The sequence below is a fragment of the Carcharhinus amblyrhynchos genome, chromosome 31, assembly GCF_965287045.1.
Source record: "Carcharhinus amblyrhynchos chromosome 31, sCarAmb.v2.hapA, whole genome shotgun sequence".
NCBI classification, from domain to species: domain Eukaryota; kingdom Metazoa; phylum Chordata; class Chondrichthyes; order Carcharhiniformes; family Carcharhinidae; genus Carcharhinus; species Carcharhinus amblyrhynchos.
This window is the reverse complement of record NC_137354.1, coordinates 18,829,345-18,849,241: the sequence shown is the minus strand read 5'-3', so window position 1 is coordinate 18,849,241 and position 19,897 is coordinate 18,829,345. Positions and strand designations below refer to the sequence as shown.

Below are 19,897 nucleotides of genomic sequence, written 5' to 3'. Positions count from 1 at the left end.
CCAATTGGTTAAAGACCATCCTCTGACATTTTAGGGAAGAATAGTGAAGTAACCTGGCCAGCATTTCTCCCTGTAGTATCAGTGTAAGAAAATAGGAAGTTTTGTCCTTGGTTTCATGTATTTTGATAGCAATTGTAATGAAGGATAAAAAGGAGGCTGCTTCTCCATTTAAACTTTAGATGGTAGAATGGCATACCCTGTGAAGTTATGTTTGGAATGGTGCTATGGTTAAAATATATATTCAGCAACCTCCTGTGTAATTTGATTGTTGTCACGATCGTCTTCTGAATATGCAGAACATCTTTCAAGCATAATTACTAAGATTATTAATGTTTTACTAAATTTTAAAAAATATTTGACCTCAAAGACAAAGTAGTTTTTAAAGCTCAAACTCCACTGTAAAGTTTTTAGTTTATTAATTTCACAAGTAGGCTTATATTAACACTGCAATGAAGTTACTGTGAAAAATCCCCTAGTTGCCACATTCCGGCACCTGTTCGGGTACACTGGCCATGCTAAATTCTCCCTCAATGCACCTAACCAGCGCGTCTTTCGGATTGTGGGAGGAAACCAGAGCACCCTGGTGCTGAGAGGCAGCAGTGCTAACCATTGTGCCGCTTAGTTGCCATACATATTTGTGAAGTTGTGCAACTAATGGTAATATGTTTACCACTAGTTCCTCTGCTGCAAAGGACACGAACATTTTTGCAAATGGCAGCTCATACCTGCACTACTTATTGGACATAATCATTTATGCCTATATCTTGTAAGCCACTCAATCTCATCATTCTGTAAACTTGGCTGATCTTGCATTGCCAGTTTATGGATGAGATTTTTAAATGTATAAACTAAAAATACATATGAAACTTCTGTATTAGAATTTGATTCTCAGGATATATAATTTTCTGAGAAGCCGTTTTTCCTGCCCGGAATATCTTTGGATAAGGAGGGTGGCCATTTCGAACTGAGGTGCGAGAACTTTGAAACTCGGATGATTGTGTAGTGTTCCACCCTAGAGGGCTGTGGATGCTCAGTTGTTGAGGATGTTCAAGGGTGAGATTGTTAGCTTTTTGGATTAAGTGGATCTGATAAGAAAATTGAGTTTGAATAGCTATAATCTTTTAAATGGTGGAGCAGGCTGCAAGGACAATATTGGGTGCTCTTGCTCCTGTATCATACATTTTCTTTCCTGAATGTCTGGGTTCTTGGACAAACAGGATTAAGCCACGTTGTTTCTTGGAAAGTTCCGTTAATATTCTCTGCATATATCGTGGACTTGAGTTCCTAGAATGTCAGTGTGGTTCACTCTGATAAGACAATCTCCAGAATGAAACTTTCTTCACTCAGTACAATACTGGGCAGGGATTATAAAGCTATAACAGCTTGCTTTGCAAATGGCCAGTTTTGGTGTTTCTTTTCAGAATGACATTTGACATGTTTAAAAATGTCCTGTTGCTTGGCTAACATATGAATTTTCTTTGCTACCCTTCCTGATCTATAAATTAGATCCAGACCAGAGAAAATTCTCAATGCATGTCACATGTTTAGTACTACTAAACAGATAAATCTTTACTTCTCATTAGGTCTTAAGCTTTGGGTTTTGAAAATCTGTATTCCGGATTATGCATTTATGATGTTCTGTTGACCTGAGCTAAAATTACACTAAACCTGTGAACAGTGTTGCAGATTCAGTATTACTGAGAGCATGGAGAAAGCTCTGTTGTACGTGTATTAGGTCTGTGTCTTGTGCATGAGTGTTTAGCGGACAGAAACCTTGATTGACTGAAATAGCAACAACAAAAAAACTGTCTTGTACATCACGTCAGTTTTCAGTTACATTGTATATTTTCAGTCTTGTAAATGGGTGCTCTTATAGTGGTTGATGTGGGGCTTGAAAAGGTTGCTGACCCCTGATCTGTCGTCATAACTGACCATTCACCTCATTGCTTTTCCTAAAATACTGCTCGCATAAGAATACATAATGTTATTTCCTAATGGCTTCAATTCAAGCACAACTGTATCAGGCATGTGCCACATTATGTCACAATGTCTCATGTAATGTCAAATATTAGTCTAGTTCTACTACAAACTCTGCATCAGTCATGCCTTAAGGCATATTTCTCCTTGCTTAATTTGTGTTGAGAGTAATTCTGTTAAGTGCAGCACGGGATTTTCCAAAGGCATGCATTTCCTACCTAAACTTCACCTCCCTGGCTAAAACTGAAGAGCTAATTCTATGTAATAAAAGTTGCCATTTTAGGGTCTTACAATTTCCAGGCAACAGGAAATTATGATAAGCATACATACAATTGAATGTAATGTTTCAGCATTCCCTGCGTCAGCCTCTTATTACTCAGTTCCTTGTTTACCCTTCCAGGTTATGTTGTTGTACTTCAGAATCACTTATTCCTGTCTGCACATAAACGTTTAGGCAGGATTGTGACTTAGAGGCGTTCAGTCATAATCAATGTACTTTTGTGATATTATCAAATTACCTGTCCAGCATAAAGTTGTGGATAAATGGAGCTTTTTCTCATTCAGCATAGTACTGGGATTTTATTGATTCTTAAAGGAAAGTTTTTAATTAAATTACCAGTTCCTTGCATGATTTTTGTGGGGAATGGAGAATTCCAGTTACAAGTTATCAGTTGTATGGCTTGGAATTAGTATGAAGGTTTTTCCTATTTTTTGGCTTGGATCCAAAGTCTTAGTACCCATGCTTCTGGCTTAAACTTCCTCTTTTGTTGCCTCAGAAGATAAATCACTTAGCTGTTCTTTGAATCCCATGTCTTATCCAGTTTAGTAATGGATATTTCTGTATCTACTGCCACTGTATCCATTCACTGCCACTGAAACCCTCACCCACACTTCTGTTAACTCAGTGCTCAGGACTTGAATGTCTTCCATGTTGACTTCCTGGTGGTTCTCTTGCAGCGATCTCCAACTTTCCTGAAACTCTTGCCAACCAATCTCTTCTGCACTAAGTCATAAGAACATAAGAAATAGGAGCAGGAGTAGGCCATCTAGCCCTTCGAGCCTGCCCCACCATTCAATAAGATCATGGCTGATCTGTCATGGCTCAGTTCCACTTTCCCGCCCTCTCCCCATAACCCTTAATCCCCTTGCCTGTCAAAAACCTATCAACCCGTGTCTTAAATATATTTAGCGAGGCAGCCTCCACCACTTCAACGGGCAGAGAATTCCAGAGATTCACCACCCTTTGAGTGAAGAAGTTCCTCCTCAACTCTGTTCTAAACCCCCCCCCCCCCCCCTTTATCTTGAGGCAGTGCCCTCTAGTCCTACTGTCCTTTGAGCGGGAAGAGCCTCTCCACCTCTATCCTATCCATCCCATTCATCATCTTATATGTCTCAATGAGATCTCCCCTCATTCTTCTGAACTCTAACGAGTACAAGCCTAGTTTATTCAGCCTCTCCTCATAGTTCAACCCCCTCCGGTATCAGCCTAGTAAACCACCTCTGCACTCCCTCCAAGGCCAAAACATCCTTGCGTAAGTGTAGCGACCAAAATTTAGTAATGGATGTCATGCCTGATCAACATCACTGATCCCTATTTGGCTTCCCATCTCTTATTGCATTCAAAATTTCTCCTCTGTTTATGATCCCTTCTGTATTCTCACCGTACCACATGATGAAATGAAGGATCAAGGCGTGCACTATTTGAACATAGGAAGGCATGCAAGCAGTTTAATAAATAAATTGTAACTTAAGTACATGTGAGGAAATGTTATACCCATGGTGCTTTTGACAACTTGTAATTTTAACTATAACAGTGCCCTTTGTGCTATGTACTTTTCGAATGATGTAATTCTCTGCACTTGATTCTTATTTTGTATTCTCCCCCTTTCAAACTGTGTATATTCTTTGTAATGGGATGTAAATTGAAGATTTCCTCTATCATTTTAAATTATAGTATTCTGAAGCAACCCATACTTAATTTGCTTCCACTTCTCTCTTTAAATATGGTGACGCTCATTTAAAATATTGTTTGCCTGTGAATCATGACTGACACAGACTCCAGTCTGACCTGTGGTTCTGTGTATACAGTTGACGTTAAAATAAGTAAAGATTGTATTTTTGAAAGGAACCGGAAGTAAAGAAATTGAGATGCATGTGAACTTCTCCTCCCCTCCATAATATTTTCTTCAATTTTGTGCTGATTCTTCATTAATGTAATTACTGCATACTGACATAAACCTTGCTCTGAATTCAAGCTGCTCACTCTAATCACTGCAAAGAATTGTATAGAAAATCAATTCCTCACTTTAAAATTGTGCTCAGAGTTAAAGGGGAAGTTCATTTAAATTTTAATCTTTTTCAGCCTTCTCCCACCTTAATTTAGGTGTCAAACATAGGATTTGTGCTGGTACATTCAATGGTTAATTACCTAATTCAGGATCTAAATTTTTTGGGGAATTGTGGAAGCTGCTAATGTGCAAATGTCAATGTGGCAAATAAAGGCAGTGACTTAAGTTTTCCAAAAGCAGCGATTCTTTATTTTACACGATGGCACAGTGGTTCACACTGCTTACAGTGCCAGGGACCTGAGTTCAGTTCCAACCTTGGGTGGCTGAGTGTAGTTTGCAGCCCAATGATGTGCAGGTTAGGTGGATTAGCTGTGGTAAATTGGCAGGGTAAAAAGTGGAGTTATGGGGATAAGCCCTGGGTGGGAATAGTGGTGCTGAATGGCCTCCTGCACTGTAGGGATTCTATGATTTCTTCTTTGGTCCTTGAGTTGCAATATGCATGGTCTATCCCCCTCTGCTATGAGGTAATACGAGGGACCTGCACCTTTGATGTGGTGACTCTCTGCTTAGTCTGGTTCACATCTGGAGCTGGTTACTGCCTCCCTTTAATGGCTTTCAAAAGCATTGCTTCCACCTTGAGTTTTACTTTGTACCACAATCACAGGCATGCATGGGTAATATGGAATGAGATTTGAGTGCCTCAGTTTCCAGACCATTTGCTGTTTAAGCAGTTGACGTTTCTTATTTGAAAGCTGCATTAATTAAACTGTATAGTCACCAAAAACAGCTTGTTTCTTTGAGTCCCAAAGTCTAATATTTTAAATGTGTTGCTGAAAGTACAATGCATGGAAACACAAAATGAGGCTATTTGTCCTCAAGAACCCTGCCAGCCCTCTGGAGAATTGAGCTAGTCCCATTCCTATATCTGTTCCTTGCAGTCCAGCAATTTTTTATCCTCAGGTACTTATCCAGTTCTCCTTTTGAAAAGTGTGATTGAATCTACCTCTGCCCACTCAGGTGGTGCATTCCAGAGCCTAACCACTTACTGGCTCCTTATGTTGCCTTTGGCTCTTTTGTCAATCACATTAAAATTGAGTCATCTAATTCTTGACCTATCTGCTAATGGGAAGAGTTTCTTTCTATCCATACCTACACCAAAGTATTTGCTGAATGAACCACAGGCAGCTTGCAGCCTAATTTGTCCTTCCTGCAGTCCAGTTGCTGCATCCTGCTGCTTGCCCACTCATGAGAGAGGTGTTAGCAAGAGTCAGATAATAAATCATGTATTCTTTACAGTTACTAATGTTTTTCTTATTTTCTGTTTTAGGTACCTAGATTTTTTCTTGAATTGGTAAATTGCAATTAATCAATGCAAATTCTTTTAAATTCTGCTTGTAATGGAATTAAAACGTTCCAGTATCCCAATTAGTCCTCACTTTGAATACCACTAGTCTTGACCCTTCATGATTTTTGAACACCTGCACCAAATCTCATCCATCCTTTCTCCAAGGGGAGCACCTTCAGATTCTCCAAACTGTCCATGAAACTGAATTGCTACATCCCAGGAGTCATTGCCCTATGTCTTTTCTGCACCCTCTGTTAAGTCTTCTGCCTAAATTGAGCACCCAGAAGTGGGGGGATGGTAACTAGATTATTAGCCTGGGCTTCTGGATTAATGTCCTAGAGACAAAAACAAAATGCTGGAGAAACTCAGCAGGCTTGAGAGCATCTGTGGAGAGAGGAATGGAGCCAACATTGAGTCTGAATGTCAACGTTGGCTCTGTTCTCTCTCCGCAGATGCTGTCAGACCTACTGAGATTTTCCAGCATTTTCTGTTTTTGTTTCAGATTCCAGCATCTGCAGTATTTTGCCTTATCTTAATGTTCTGGGGACATGAGTTCAAATCCCACCGGGGCAATGTGGAATTGAAATTAATTAGAATCTAGAGTTGTTGGACTCAGACTATCTGTTCATTTGTGCCCTTTGGAGAAGGGAACCTGCCATCCTTACCACCTCTGGCTAACCTGTGACTCCAGACCCACAGCAGTGTAGTTGACCCTGAATTGCTTGTTAGAAATGTCAAAAAGGAATAAAGGAGAATGGACCACCTGGCGTCAACCTAAGCAGTGGAAAGGAAAAGGAATTTCCATAGGTTCTCTCTCTCTCTCTCTCTCTCTCTCTCTCTCTCTCTCTCTCTCTCTCTTTCTTTTTCCCCAGTAATGGGGATGCCTGGCCGATTTGTGCAAAAGACTAGTACATTTGCAACCATCTTCAGCCGGAAGTGCCTGTCCTTAGGGTCCCAACACCACAAATACAAATATCAGCCAATTTGATTCATCCCGCTGAAGACATTGGGTACAGTAAAGGCTATGGGCCCTGACAATACCTGGCACGAGTAGTGAAGATTTGTCTCCAGAACCCACTGCTCCCCTAGCTAAACTGTTCCAGTACAGCTGCAACACTGGCATTTTACCCGAGGTGGTCCACTTTGGTAGGAAGGATTATTACTTACGTGGAGAAAAACTGCAGCAGGCGACGGTGCAGAGGGACCTCGGGGTCCTTGTGCATGAGTCGCAAAAACCCAGCTTGCAGGTGCAGCAGGTGGTCAGGAAGGCAAATGGGATGCTGGCCTTCATGGCGAGGGGGAGTGAATATAAAAGTAGGGAGGTCTTGCTGCGGCTGTATAGGGCATTGGTGAGGCCGCAGCTGGAGTACTGTGTGCAGTTTTGGGCCGCCGTACTTACGCAAGGATATTTTGGCCTTGGAGGGAGTGCAGAGGAGGTTTACTAGGCTGATGTCAGAGTTGAGGGGGTTGAGCTATGAGGAGAGGCTGAATAGATTAGGCTTGTACTCGTTAGAGTTTAGAAGAATGAGGGGAGATCTCATTGAGACGTATAAGATGATGAATGGGATGGATAGGATAGAGGTGGAGAGACTCTTCCCGCTCAAAGGATAGCAGGACTAGGGGGCACAGCCTCAAGATAAAGGGGGGACGGTTTAGAACAGAGTTGAGGAGGAACTTCTTCACTCAAAGGGTGGTGAATCTCTGGAATTCTCTGCCCGTTGAAGTGGTGGAGGCTACCTCGCTAAATATTTTTAAGACGCGGGTTGATGGGTTTTTGATAAGAGAGGGGATTAAGGGTTATGGGGAGAAGGTGGGAATGTGGAACTGAGCCACGACAGATCAGCTATGATCTTATTGAATGGTGGGGCAGGCTCGAAGGGCTAGTTGGCCTACTCCTGCTCCTATTTCTTATGTTCTAAATTGTCCAGTTATGTCATGTACATAGAAAAATAGGACAGGAAAAAGATCAGAATGGCATGGTGGCACAATGGTTAGCACTGCTGTCTCACAGCGCCAGGGACCCAGGTTTGATTCCTGGCTTGGGTCACTCTATGTGGAATTTGCATTTTCTGTCTTTGTAGGTTTCCTCCAGGTGCTCCAGTTTCCTCCCACACTCCAAAGATGTGTGAATTAGGTGTGCTAAAAATTGCCCCTTAGTGTCAGGGGGACTAGCTGGGGTAAATGCATTGGGTTATGGGGATCAGGCCCAGGTGAGATTGTGGTCGGTGCAGACTTAATGGACCAAATGGCTTCCTTCTGCCCTGTAGGAGTCTGAATCCAATCAGGCCAATTATCACCCTATCAGTCTTCTCTTGGTCATCAGTAAAATGATGGAAGGTGTCACAACAGTGTTATCATGCAGGACTTAACACAGCAATAACAAGCACTGTTTGGGTTCTGTCAGGGGCCATTTGGCACCTAATCTCATTACAGAAACAAGGGCAAAAAGAGTTGAATTTGAGCTGAGATGTATGACTGCCCTTGACATCAAGGCAGCATTTGACTGAATGAGGCAGCAAGGAGCCTGAGCAAAATTGAAGTCAAAGCGAATCTGGGAAAACTCCACTGGTTGGAGTCGTACGTAGCAAGCAATGAGATAATAAGGTCAGAACAAAGCATGTTTGCTAATGACTGTACTGTTGGCAACTATTTATGCTGGAGTATGAAGCAGTCAGTGTCTATATGGGTTGCATCATAGCGCCTGGGTGATTGTGGTGTTTGTATGTTCTGTGTCTGTCGGTTTCCTCCAGTTTCTGTCACTTTGTCCAGAGGTGTGCAGATTGGAGTGGGGGGCGGGGGTGGTGTGTAAACATGTGGGTCATGGGGATGGGGCCTGGGTAAGATGCTCTATTGGTGCAGAATTGATTGCTGAATGGCTGCCTCCTGCACTGTAGTGATTCTGTTTTTATGAAACCAGGCCTAGGCAACATTCAGGCTTGCACTGACAAATGGCAAGGGACGTTCACACAAAGTAAATGGCAGGCAATGGCCATCTCCAACATGAGAATGTAACAAACTCTGACGTTTATTGTATGTTTAAAGTAGTTGCATCTTTGGTAGAATGTTACATGACCTGTAGTAATATAAGCAGAAGGGTTTGTGGGCTTTTGGGACATTTCCATCTCCTAAATAAGCCTGCATCACGTTTGACTTTAACCCATGGGTGTGACACCTTACTTTTCCTTCTGTTCAAATTCCCAGTCAATACTTAACATGCAATGGCATACCATTGCTGAACCCCCCCCACCATCAACATCCCAAGGCTTGCTATCAACCAGAAACTGAACCAAGTCAGTCAATTAAATGCTGACTCCACAAAGCCTGTTCACCATCTACAAGGCACAAGCCATACTCTGCATTTGCATTCATGAGTATGGCTACAAGCCCATCAGGATAGATTGGCACCCCTCCAAGTTGAAATGTTCACCCTCTTCACAATCAGGCGGTGGCAGCATTGTGTACAGCAATGCCTGTTTGGCTAACTCATCACAAAAAGTAGTGCAACCTGTACTTGTGAAGTTAGAGAATTGAAAATTGAAGTCAGTGTTTGTAACAGATTGCAGGATGTATGAAAACAATAGATGATTGCAAAACTTTCCAAATTCATGAAGTTGGTTTAAAGAATTTGATTTATATTTAAATCAAGCTTTCGTAACATTACCACTTGTAGCTAATTCACAAGTTATGATTAGTTTATAAACAAATTAGGTAAGTAAGCTTTGCCTTTTTTGCTGCCACAGTCGATGGATCATCTATGACCTTATATTGCCAATTTGGCAATTGCTAAGTATTGTTTCTTAAGAATTGCAGTAGTAGGATAAAATATTATGGTTTGTTTTCAAATCCCTCCGTGCCCATTTCCCATGCTATCTCACTTCTTGAAACCTTATGAACCTCCAAGTTATTCCTGCTTTCCTCTTTTGTGCATTTCCAAACACAATTGCTTCTCCATTGGATGTGCCTAGGCCCCAAACTCTTCTCTGCCTCGCCACCTTGCTTGCCTACTTTTAAAATACTAGAAACCTGCCTCTTTGACCAAACTTTTGATCATCTGCTCTGTTAGCTCAATCTGACTTGTTGTCAGACTTCATTTTGTAACGCTCCTGTGAAATGTTTTGGAACAATAAAGCACTATACAAACGTAAATTGATATTAGGATCTTGCTGAAATAATGGTTATCCAAGAATGATGTTTCCTGTATTATCAAAATGCTATCTTAAGTTTAATAGTACAGCATACATCTTTGATTTTGCTCCAGTGAGTCAACATTTGTGTTAATTAGTCTATTTTCATGATGCTTTGTCTATTGTATCCTTTGGAGATTTCTCTTAGGAAAAATAATTCCAGTTGCATTTTTTTGGGATGTTCAAGAATTGATCATCTTTGACAGCTCTATTGGAATATTGCTCAAGTGCTACATTGTTAAAATGCTGCTTTTTGATTAGATTACTCCTGCCATCATGTTTAGTGGTTCAGGCAAACATGAACAGTTGTTTTATATTTGATGAAGAGCAGAAATGTTGTCTCAGTTCTGTCCAAAATCAACACCCCTTCCCCAAAAGGTTTAATTGATCACTTCATCTTGGAGTCTTGCACCTGTACAAATAGTTGCACTTACTCAGCTAACAGTCATTTCAGCTCAAAAATTAGGGAATGAAGCACTTGAACATGATTGAGCAAATCAAGGTGTCCTAGTTGCCTCCCAGAAAGAAGTCATTGCATGTTAAATCAGGAGTTCTATCTTGCAAAGCCTGCAAGTGAACAGCAATCAAACATTGTTATCAATTTATTTGATGTGCAAGTTGCAGTCAATTGTTTCCTTTTACAGTGACAAGTTGCAACTTTCACCTTGCCCGTGTAACTGAAATTTATTAAAAAGATGTTCGTTGTGTGAAAAGTAATGTCGAAGAAGCTGGGGTATGTTTGGATAGTAAGCTTAAATTAGCCCCAAGGCAGATCCCCTTGGATTCACTAAATTAAAAACGTGATGACATCAAGTTTTTTTTAACTGTGGTAAAGCTATTGTGAAATAGCATTGACCTATCAGTGTTGCTTTAGTGCCAAGCCAGTGAAGGGAATTGGGTATTGACAATTAGGATCACCTAACCAAGCAAACGGTAATTAATCAAAAGGCAGGAGGGAAAATTTTCTTGACCATAGGTTTTTTAAAACTGCTTTGTCTTGGTTCGCTTTCCTATCTACTTTCTCACGGACTGACCAATGCATATATATTTTGCAATAGTTCACCAAATAAAATATCACATCCTTCACAACCACAGGACATTGCAAAGTGCTTCACAGCCAATTAAGTACTTTTGAAATGTTGTGGTCACTGTTGTAAGAGATGCAGCCAATTTGCACAGAGCAAACTCCTGGAACAATGTGATAGTGATCAGATAATTTTGATTTTGAGATGTTGTTTGAGGGATAAGTATTAGCCGAGGGCACCAGAGATGGCGCCTTAACTCTTCCCCCTCTACTCTTCAAAGTAATGCCATTAGGATCTCTTCCTTCCACCCAAGGGTAGGTGGCACTGTGGCTTAATACCTCATCTGAAAGATGGCATCTTCAACAGTGCAGCCCTTCAGTACTGTGTGAGATGTCAACATCAATTTCTGTACTTGAGCAATACTGATGGGACCTGAGTGCTGAACCAAGTTCTTTGGATTTTTTCATAATGGTATGGTGGATATGTTAACAGTTTAAGCTATGCCTTTTGCTTTCTTACGTGGGGAAACAATGATACCAATATTAAATTTAATAGTTCTCATCAGTATGAGAGTACCTGGCTAGTTGAGTAGGTTTCATATAAAGAAGGAACCTTACTTTAAAATGTAATCCTTGTCTTTAAAAAAAATCCTTCTACAGTCTGCTGTTAACAGCAGTCTTTGGCACTGGATTCGACTTGGCAAAAGGGCATGCATTCAGTAGTTACCATGCAAGATTTATCTTGGAAGTAGAGAAACAGGGTGCACGAAGAACCCTTAGCTGCTTGGAACTTTAACTTTGTAAAGCCTCTTGCCTGTTCAGCATAACTGGCCAGTGGTTATATTTGTTCTTATAAACTCTTAAATCCATTGAGGGAAGGTATCTTTAATAGTAAAATCTGGCATTTTGGCGTAAAACATTGCAGTCCAGAAACAGCCTTTTTGACCCATCAGATTTGTAGTGGCATTTTCCACCATATGAGCCATCTCGACCAATCCCATCTAGTTGCGCCCCATAATCACCTGTCAGTTAACTATCTCATTCTGATTTGAGAAAAATTATGGATGTGCCCACCAACAACAGTTCTCAATAAGAGAATTGAACCACCCACTAAACATTTTTTCCAAGCATGCACTTTTGGATTTTTTTTGAAATGTGTATCTTGAGTATCATATCAACTAGTTGAAACAATCCATTATTTTCTATATTAAGAACTCAATGTTAAAGGCTCTATCCAATCTAAAGTGATAATCAACTGTTGACAATTCCTTATTCTCAGTAGCATCCTGGTGAATCTGTCTGGATGTCTGTTATCCATTTAAATTTTGGCTTTTTAATTTTCTTCCAGTAACGCAAGAAGGCTGAGTAAATGGCTCTTGGTCAACTGTTGTAATAGCTGGTCATAATCAATGCTCCTGTGAATTACCAGCAATGTTTTATTACATTAAAGATAATGCAAGTCATTGTTTTAGAAGACAATATCATGCACAAAAAGAATATATTTCATTAAAAAGATCCAGCACTCCTCAGTAGCCAAGGAAGTAAAAATCTTGTAACAATTATAAAAGCATTTTCTTACTGATATGCATCTTGTTAGTCTATCAAACAGCAAAAACGCTAAAGCATGCGTTTACAATGTGAGTTTTGGGATCAGATGCCCTATGGTGATGTCTGCTACTCAGTTTTCATTTGTTAATCAGAAATGCAACTTGGCAACTTCTGCCTTTCCAATTATGTGGCTCGTATCTGTCTTATTTGTTTTTTGTGCCCCATCTAAATCAGCAGTAAAGAGATTAATCTGGAGGTATGCTGTATCATTAAATACACAAAACTGATTTTTAATTTGTAAGAGGCTTCTAGAAATTCTTTTGCATTGAGTAAAATTAAATGTGGAAAATGGTTCCATTTGCACCGTTTTCAAACTCTAGTCCAAAGCTAAAGCCCCATTGCTTATCAGAGGAGAATTTATTTCAGCTTCTGAAATCCCAATTAATATCCTATCCATGTCACATGGTTGTTTCCCAATTTGTCATTATTGTTGGGGTACCAGAACAGAGACCCCAAAGTATGTTATGAAGCCCAACTAGGCTCCAACAGTTTTTTGAATTTGCCATTAGTGTGAGGGTAAGATGTTTCACTAAGTATGATTCTATAGACACACCAGGAAGCTTTTATCAAAACAGGCTTTATTTAACAATACAGTTTAACTAGACTGAATGAATTAGCTTAACTTTACCAAATTGAACAATACCTAAAACATGACAAGATACAATTCATAACTGCTAACCAATCTCAGTAGTTCCAATTTGAGCAATAGTCCCCTTTCTATAGATTTAAACTCTTTTTCAAAATCAGTTACCAACATTTAGGCTCATGTGCTAGTACATGGGCTGCCAGTTCTCAAGCCTTCAGAACATATCTAGAGATGGAAAAGGACCAACCTATTTCTCCTAGAATGTCCCCAAAAAGCAGCCTCCAGAGTGAATGACACCCCTTGCTTATTTTAAAATCAGGCAGAAACTCTATGGGTTACAAGGATACATTGGGGGAGGGCCTGGGCAAGATACTTTGCCAGAGCGATGGTACAGACTCAGAGGGCTGAATGGCTTCTTCTGCACTGTTGGGATTCTATAAATTCTCAGCACGGAACTGCCTGGTTTGCAGACAAATTGGCACTGTGTAAACAGCTGACTTTTAAACAAATCCCTTACAAGAAATATAATTTGCATAGATTTCTTAAAAGCATAGTTATCACACAACTCCTAGATTAGTTAGATCTTTCACAAACCACGCTGGCTGCTTTAAGCTTTTTTAGGTACTCAGTGATTTTAGCAACATGAAGATATACAAGTACATACATAGATACAATCGAATTTAAAAGCAGAGTTGTACTCTTTGCCAAAACTTTGGTTCTGTATGTGGGTGAATTGTGTAGCTTGCTGTTGTATGTTGCTGCCCACTTGAAACCTGACCCAGTTTCTCTGACTGCATGTGGGACTTTGAGTTGCAAGGTTGACATTCACATCAATCATCGCTGAAACAGTGGAGGGAAATGAGACCATACGACTTAAAGGATTGATTCTGACTAAAGTATTGAAAAATAAAAAATGCTTATTCTGTAAAGAAATGGGACACCAGGCACTCTAGTGCTAGGTAGTGTTCAGGCTGACAGCTTTCTCCACAAAATTCATTTTGACTTAACATGTTGGATGTACTTTTGCACCATGATCCACAGGAATGTAATTTTAGTTGGCATGTTTTTTTAGAACAGTTGGTCAGTCAGAAACTGTTCGAAAAACTTGATCAAAGTCATTGGTATTTATTTAACTTGCCTCCCCATGATCCCTGTCCAGCTCAGCTGGTAACCTAATGGGTAAAATGCAGCACTGATTATTGAACATCAAAGGATTCATGTTCTGATTCCTGACCTCTGCTGAATTAGAGGATTTCAATTTGGGGTAGCAGAAGAGCGGTGGGGGTGGTGGAATCCACTTATGCCACAGCTTATATATGTGGCATTTTTAATTTACAAAGCTCATTGGCTGCAGCATGGATGGAGAAGGATAATCAACCATCATTCTCATTCCTGATTTCCTTCAGGAAAGTATGTGGCACAGTGGTTAGCACTCAAGTGCCAGGGGTCGAGGTTCGATTCCCAGCTTGGGTCACTATACGGAGTCTGCACGCTCTCCCCATGTCTGCGTGAGCTTCCTCCGGGTGCACCAATTTCCTCCTATAGAGCAAAAGATGTGCTGGTTAGATGCATTGGCCATGCTAAATTCTCCCTCAGTGTACCCGAAAAGGTGCCAGAGTGTGGTAACTAGGGGATTTTCACAGTAATTTCATTGCAATGTTAATGTAAGCTTGCTTGTGACAGTAAACTTTACTGTTTGTGGTTGCCGTTAAAGCAACATTGGGTCAGTGATAAAACTAACTTCTTAACAGTACACTGTATTCGGTCAGAGTTGATGATTGGCAACTTGGACAGAATGCATTTGTGAAATTATACCTGTCTTAGAAAGTAGGAGTCTGAAGAAACAAAATTTAAAGGGAAATGTTTTTAAAGCTAAGATTTACTTTTGCAGGTTATTGTTGAGTACTAGAAAGTGCATTCTGTTCGTGTGTTTAACATTTAAATCTAAATGTGTATTCTTCATTTAATAAGGGGTCTGAGCTGTCAGGGGTGGGGGATAGTGGCCAGGAAACTGGTAGGATTTTGGGGCCAGAGGGGAGTACTCTTGTTTCTCCTGGCCTACAAGTAGTTCTGCAGAGGTGCTTATCTTTTCCCTGAAGCTGTTCTGTTCTCTCAGGAAGGGCCAAGTTTCCTGAGACCTGGGAAACTCAGCCAGCTAGCCAGGGTTAAACCTGCCCTCAGTACCTCTGTATTTAAATGGACAAGCTGCCTCCTGGTTTGTCGTTTAGGGTTGTGATTTGAAAATGTGTACATTGAGTTCACCTGTGTTTGTGGGTTAAAATTCACAATATTTTGTAAAGGCAGAAATTGTCGTATTTGGTTATGCCACAAGCTTTCTTATCTCGTACCAGTTCCAGGGTGGATGTTAGAATCCTACTTGGCTTCCATTCCCGTGCCTGTGGTGTTGTCTTCCAAAATACTAACAGCAGCATGCTATAGTAAAATATCCTGTGGCACTTCATAGTATTGTCAAACAAATGAGATATTAGGATTGATGACTTAAAGTTTGGTCAGAAGTAAGTTTTAAGGAATGTTTTTCAAGGAGGAAGGAAATATGAGTTTAGGAAGGGAATTCTGGAACTTGGACTTGGAGAAGCTGTGCTTTCAGCTGTCTACTAGAAGAATGATTGAAGTGGAGCCAGAAGAGGCCAGGATGGAGGAATGCAGAGGGTTATAGGTAAAAGTATTTACCTTTACCTTCCTCCCTGTTCCTCCTCATTTGCTTACTGCCCACCATCATCTGTAAATATAGCATCCGATTCCCCACAAATGCTGTTCTATTCAGCTCTGCACTACCTCTCTCCCTCTTGCTTGTTTCTGTTTTCAGACTTTGTCCAGATTTTAATTTGGTAGTTTTCTGTTTGAAAAGATCAAAGATATTGACTTTGACACTAGCCACAACCCCCATACCCTTTCCACTTCCCTGGTTGCTATCTCAAGCTCAACCAGATTATTCCCTACCTCAGTATCCTGTCCAACCCAAGCTGAGCTGCTTGTCCAATTCAGGAAGGCAGCTCACGATCTTAAGGGCAACTAGAGGTGGGCAATGAATGCTGACCAGCTGGCAACTTCCACTTCCCATAAAGGAATATTTTACATAAATTCTCAGCTTTGTATCTAAATCTCTCCATCTTTCTAGCCTTGTTCCTTTGGCCCGATGAAATCAACACCTGTTCTGTAAATACAAATTGTTGGTAGCATTTTGCTGTCACTGCAGCCTTGCATGGAAGAGGTGGAATTTTGTCACATTGCTGCATAGCTGGACTCTTCTTTGTTTTTAAATTATTACTTCTGGTTGCTAGAACTTTTTAAAATTGCTAATGAGTTTACTTGGCAGTCCTCCACTGTCTGTTTTACAGAAACATAATACTTCAACAAATCAATTGTGCCTCTAAAGACTGCAGATGCAGAAACAAATCATCAATGGAACCAGAAATGTCTGGAGTGGTAGTTTCTTGCCAAGGGTGGGTGGTGGGGTCAGGTGGTGTAAGGGAATCACGTTTTTGCCACTGTTTCTATATTTGCATTCATTATTTGTCTTTTGTTTTACAATGTGCAGACAAAAATTAAATTGTTGCTGGAAGAAATTATGCGTTACAAAACGCAGAGGACGACTGCGCCCAAGGTCAGTCTGTTCAAAGTTCCACCGGCAAATTACATTCTGATTAAAATACAATCCTTCCCCTTTTTTTTAAAATAATGGGAAAGAAATACCGAGGTGAAAAACAGATACCTGGTTCGAAAAAATTTGGTTAAATCTGGCTTCTCTTGTGTTCTACCTTAAATATGACGGAGAGGCTTATGCCTTTTAATTTATTGCACATCTGCTGAAATATTTCTGTTTTGCATGGAGTAGGTACAAGCTAGTCAGCTTCTCAAGTGTGTCTATGATTAACTTAAATTATGGTTAACCTGTACTCCCGCGTAGCTATTATTGCACCATTTCCCCGGTGCACTCATCTTAAACTAGCAATTTCTGTTCTTAAAGTTTTAACACAACGTTTATTGGGGATTTCCACTACGTTCATCAGAGCCGCGTGAGGTACCAGTTCATTAGTAACCACCTTTTCAGGTGAAATGAAAGAACTGTTGTGAAGCTTCTCAGATATAGTGCTGAAAAGAGTTGCACCTAACCAATAGGGTACTTTTGATTTATGATCCTTTCTCATACATTAAATTATGTTAGCTTTGCCACAGTGTGTAGAAAATAAAATGAAGAATCAGTTATGGAAGTGTTGTTTATCAAAATGATCATGAACATTTGCTGCATTTGACTAGTGTCTTAAATTATTAGTTTCATACTCAAAAATGACCTGTTTCTTTGGCTCAGGGCTGTTCTGTTGTAAATGCATTCAAAGCATTACTTGCACAAATTGACCATCTGTTTATAGGGTGCAGTACTATTTGTAGTATATTTTAATTATAACCTTGTATTAACAACATGCTGACTGACCCTTTTGTCTTTCTGAAATTGTGTGCGGGGTTCCATTTGACTGGCAGCAACTTGAACAACAAAATGCATGTTTTGGGAATAGTTTTGGAAAGGTGAATTTAAAGTGTAAATGCACTCTAATAGCTCTTTGGGAGATGAATTAATTCTTTAAGAACTACAAAGCTGTTGGCATGTGGAGATATGTTATAAATTTGGAATTAAGCATGGGTCATGCCATCGAGGGGTGGTGTGAAATCTGGAGAGTCTCGAAGACTTCTATTTGAAGATTCAGCAGTTGAAAGGCACTATTTAAATACAAGTTAAGTTTCTTGGACCTTTGATTTAAATGAGCAGGGCAGATCTAGCAGATTTAAATAGATGGACATGTAAACTTATGGCAAGTGAATTTTGCAACACTGGTTGTGTAATACAGTAATGAAGGTCAAATACAGTATAGACATGTTTACAAGGTGTGTTTAAGTAAAATAGTGGGTGACTAACATATATTGAGAAATTGATAATTTTCTTCCAGAATTTGAGTGAGCTGTCCACCACTCAACACAAGGGGTCTATTTACATGCACATTCAGTGAGGTGCAGGTATGCTTTGAAGTTCCATGATCAATATTTGTGGGTGGTCCTTTCCGGAAATGCTCATGATGGAGCTCTGACATTTATGGTACCAGATCAATTAATTTTGTTGCCTAACCATGGTTAATATAAATCATTTGATTTGGTGGATAGATCAGATGCCTAGTAAAAGATGCAATATGAATATTTAAAAAGGGGCTTTCATTTTTATTAATCACATGACAACTTAAGAAAATAGTAACATTTAAACTACAATATGTCTACAAAGTAAAAACACTTTTTTATTATCTGTAATAGGTTTCTAACCATGTTATTTTTTATTTGTTTAGGTGGGTTTGCAATAGTATTTTTAGCCAAGATTCTTGGTGGTGTAAGATGTGCTCTGAAACGAATGTGTGTAAACAGCGAACAAGACCTCCAAGTCTGTCAGCAGGAAATAGCCATTATGGTAAGAAAAGTTATGGCCACCATATAGCTAACTTCAGATTCAAGCAATAACCTGCTTCTGTTTGTTTTCCTGTGCAATTTGTTGGAGGTTAGCACAAATCGAAACATTGAAATTTTTCATTGGGAGTTTTCTTAATTTCAGCATTGAAACTGGATGCCTCTGGCAGCTGGGAAATTAATAGCAAGTGAATAGATTCTCATGACCTTGGTTTGCCTACTGTAAAGATGAATTTTAAAAGCATGGCCTACACATGGTCCCTCTGCAGAAGAAGGGAACAGTTGGGTAGGGAGAGAACTAAACCAGAATATGATTTACTAAAAAAAAGCTTTCAATAGCATTCACTTGACAATAACACCATCTCTCCCATTTGTGCAGTAAAATAAATATTTCCCAACCCACTATTCCTCCGTGAAGTGTTCCTCTGTTGTTCTTGTTGACTGCCTGGAAAACGGAACAACATTTACAGAACTCGTAAACTGAACTAAGAGGAACTGAAGCCAGAGACAGAAATAACAAATACTTAGAAACTTAAAAAGAATAGGAGTTAGATGAGATTGCAGAAAGACAAATTTTCCTTTGTGAAAATCACAATGTTAGTAAGCTTACTGGAGGCAGAACTGCTCCGCAGAGCTTTGGAACTTTCAGCCTTGCACACAACTTGATCTTTGTCCCACTACACATCTACTCCACTCATCCACTCTGGGAATGGCAAAGCTTCCCAAAGTAATGTGTGGCACTGTAAAATTCCTTTCTCTAACTCCCGTCTGCCTTATACTTGGCTCTTCACCTTCAAATAACTCCTTAAAGCTTATCTATAGTTAGCCCTCTTAAGTTGCATAACTGCAGAGGGAGTATGCAAAGCTGGGAATCAAATTAAAAAGCAGAACTGACGAGGTGGTTATCTCTGGATTACTACTGAACCACGTGCAGATGGGCGTAGGGTAAATAGGATTAAAGAGATGAATGGGTGGCTCAGGGATTGGTGTGGGAGGAATGGGTTTGAATTTATGGGGCATTGGCACCAGTATTGGGGCAGGTGGGACCTGTTCAGATGGGATGGTCTTTGTCTGAACTGTGCTGGGACCAGAGTCCTGGCAAATCGTATAACTAGGACTGTAGATAGGGCTTTAAACTAATTGGCGGTGAGGTTGGGGGGGGGGGGGGGAGGCTTTACAATATCTAAAGTAAAAGAGGGTACAGGTGCAAGAAAATGTTGAGGATGTCCCAATAATAAAGGGAGTAGGGGGCATGAGAAAGGTTGGTAGCGTTCCTTCAAATAGGGTACAGATAAAGGCTGGGATAAAGACACTTTACCTGAATGCACCTAGCATTCGGAACAAAGTGAATGAGCTGGTGGCGCAGATCAGCACAAATGGATATGATCTGGTGGCCATTACGGAAACGTGGTTGCAGTG

General features: G+C 40.2%; 1 protein-coding gene across 3 annotated transcripts in view; it reads left to right on the top strand.

Moving 5' to 3' along the window:
- Window positions 1–19,897, top strand: part of LOC145360391 (AP2-associated protein kinase 1-like) — a 75,381-nt gene that overhangs the window by 10,201 nt on the left and 45,283 nt on the right. For all 3 annotated transcript variants that reach the window (XM_080215587.1, XM_080215586.1, XM_080215585.1), the window contains exon 2: window positions 18,364–18,482. In XM_080215587.1, coding sequence (XP_080071713.1) covers window positions 18,364–18,482 — 119 coding nt within the window. The remainder of the gene's footprint in view (window positions 1–18,363; window positions 18,483–19,897) is intronic.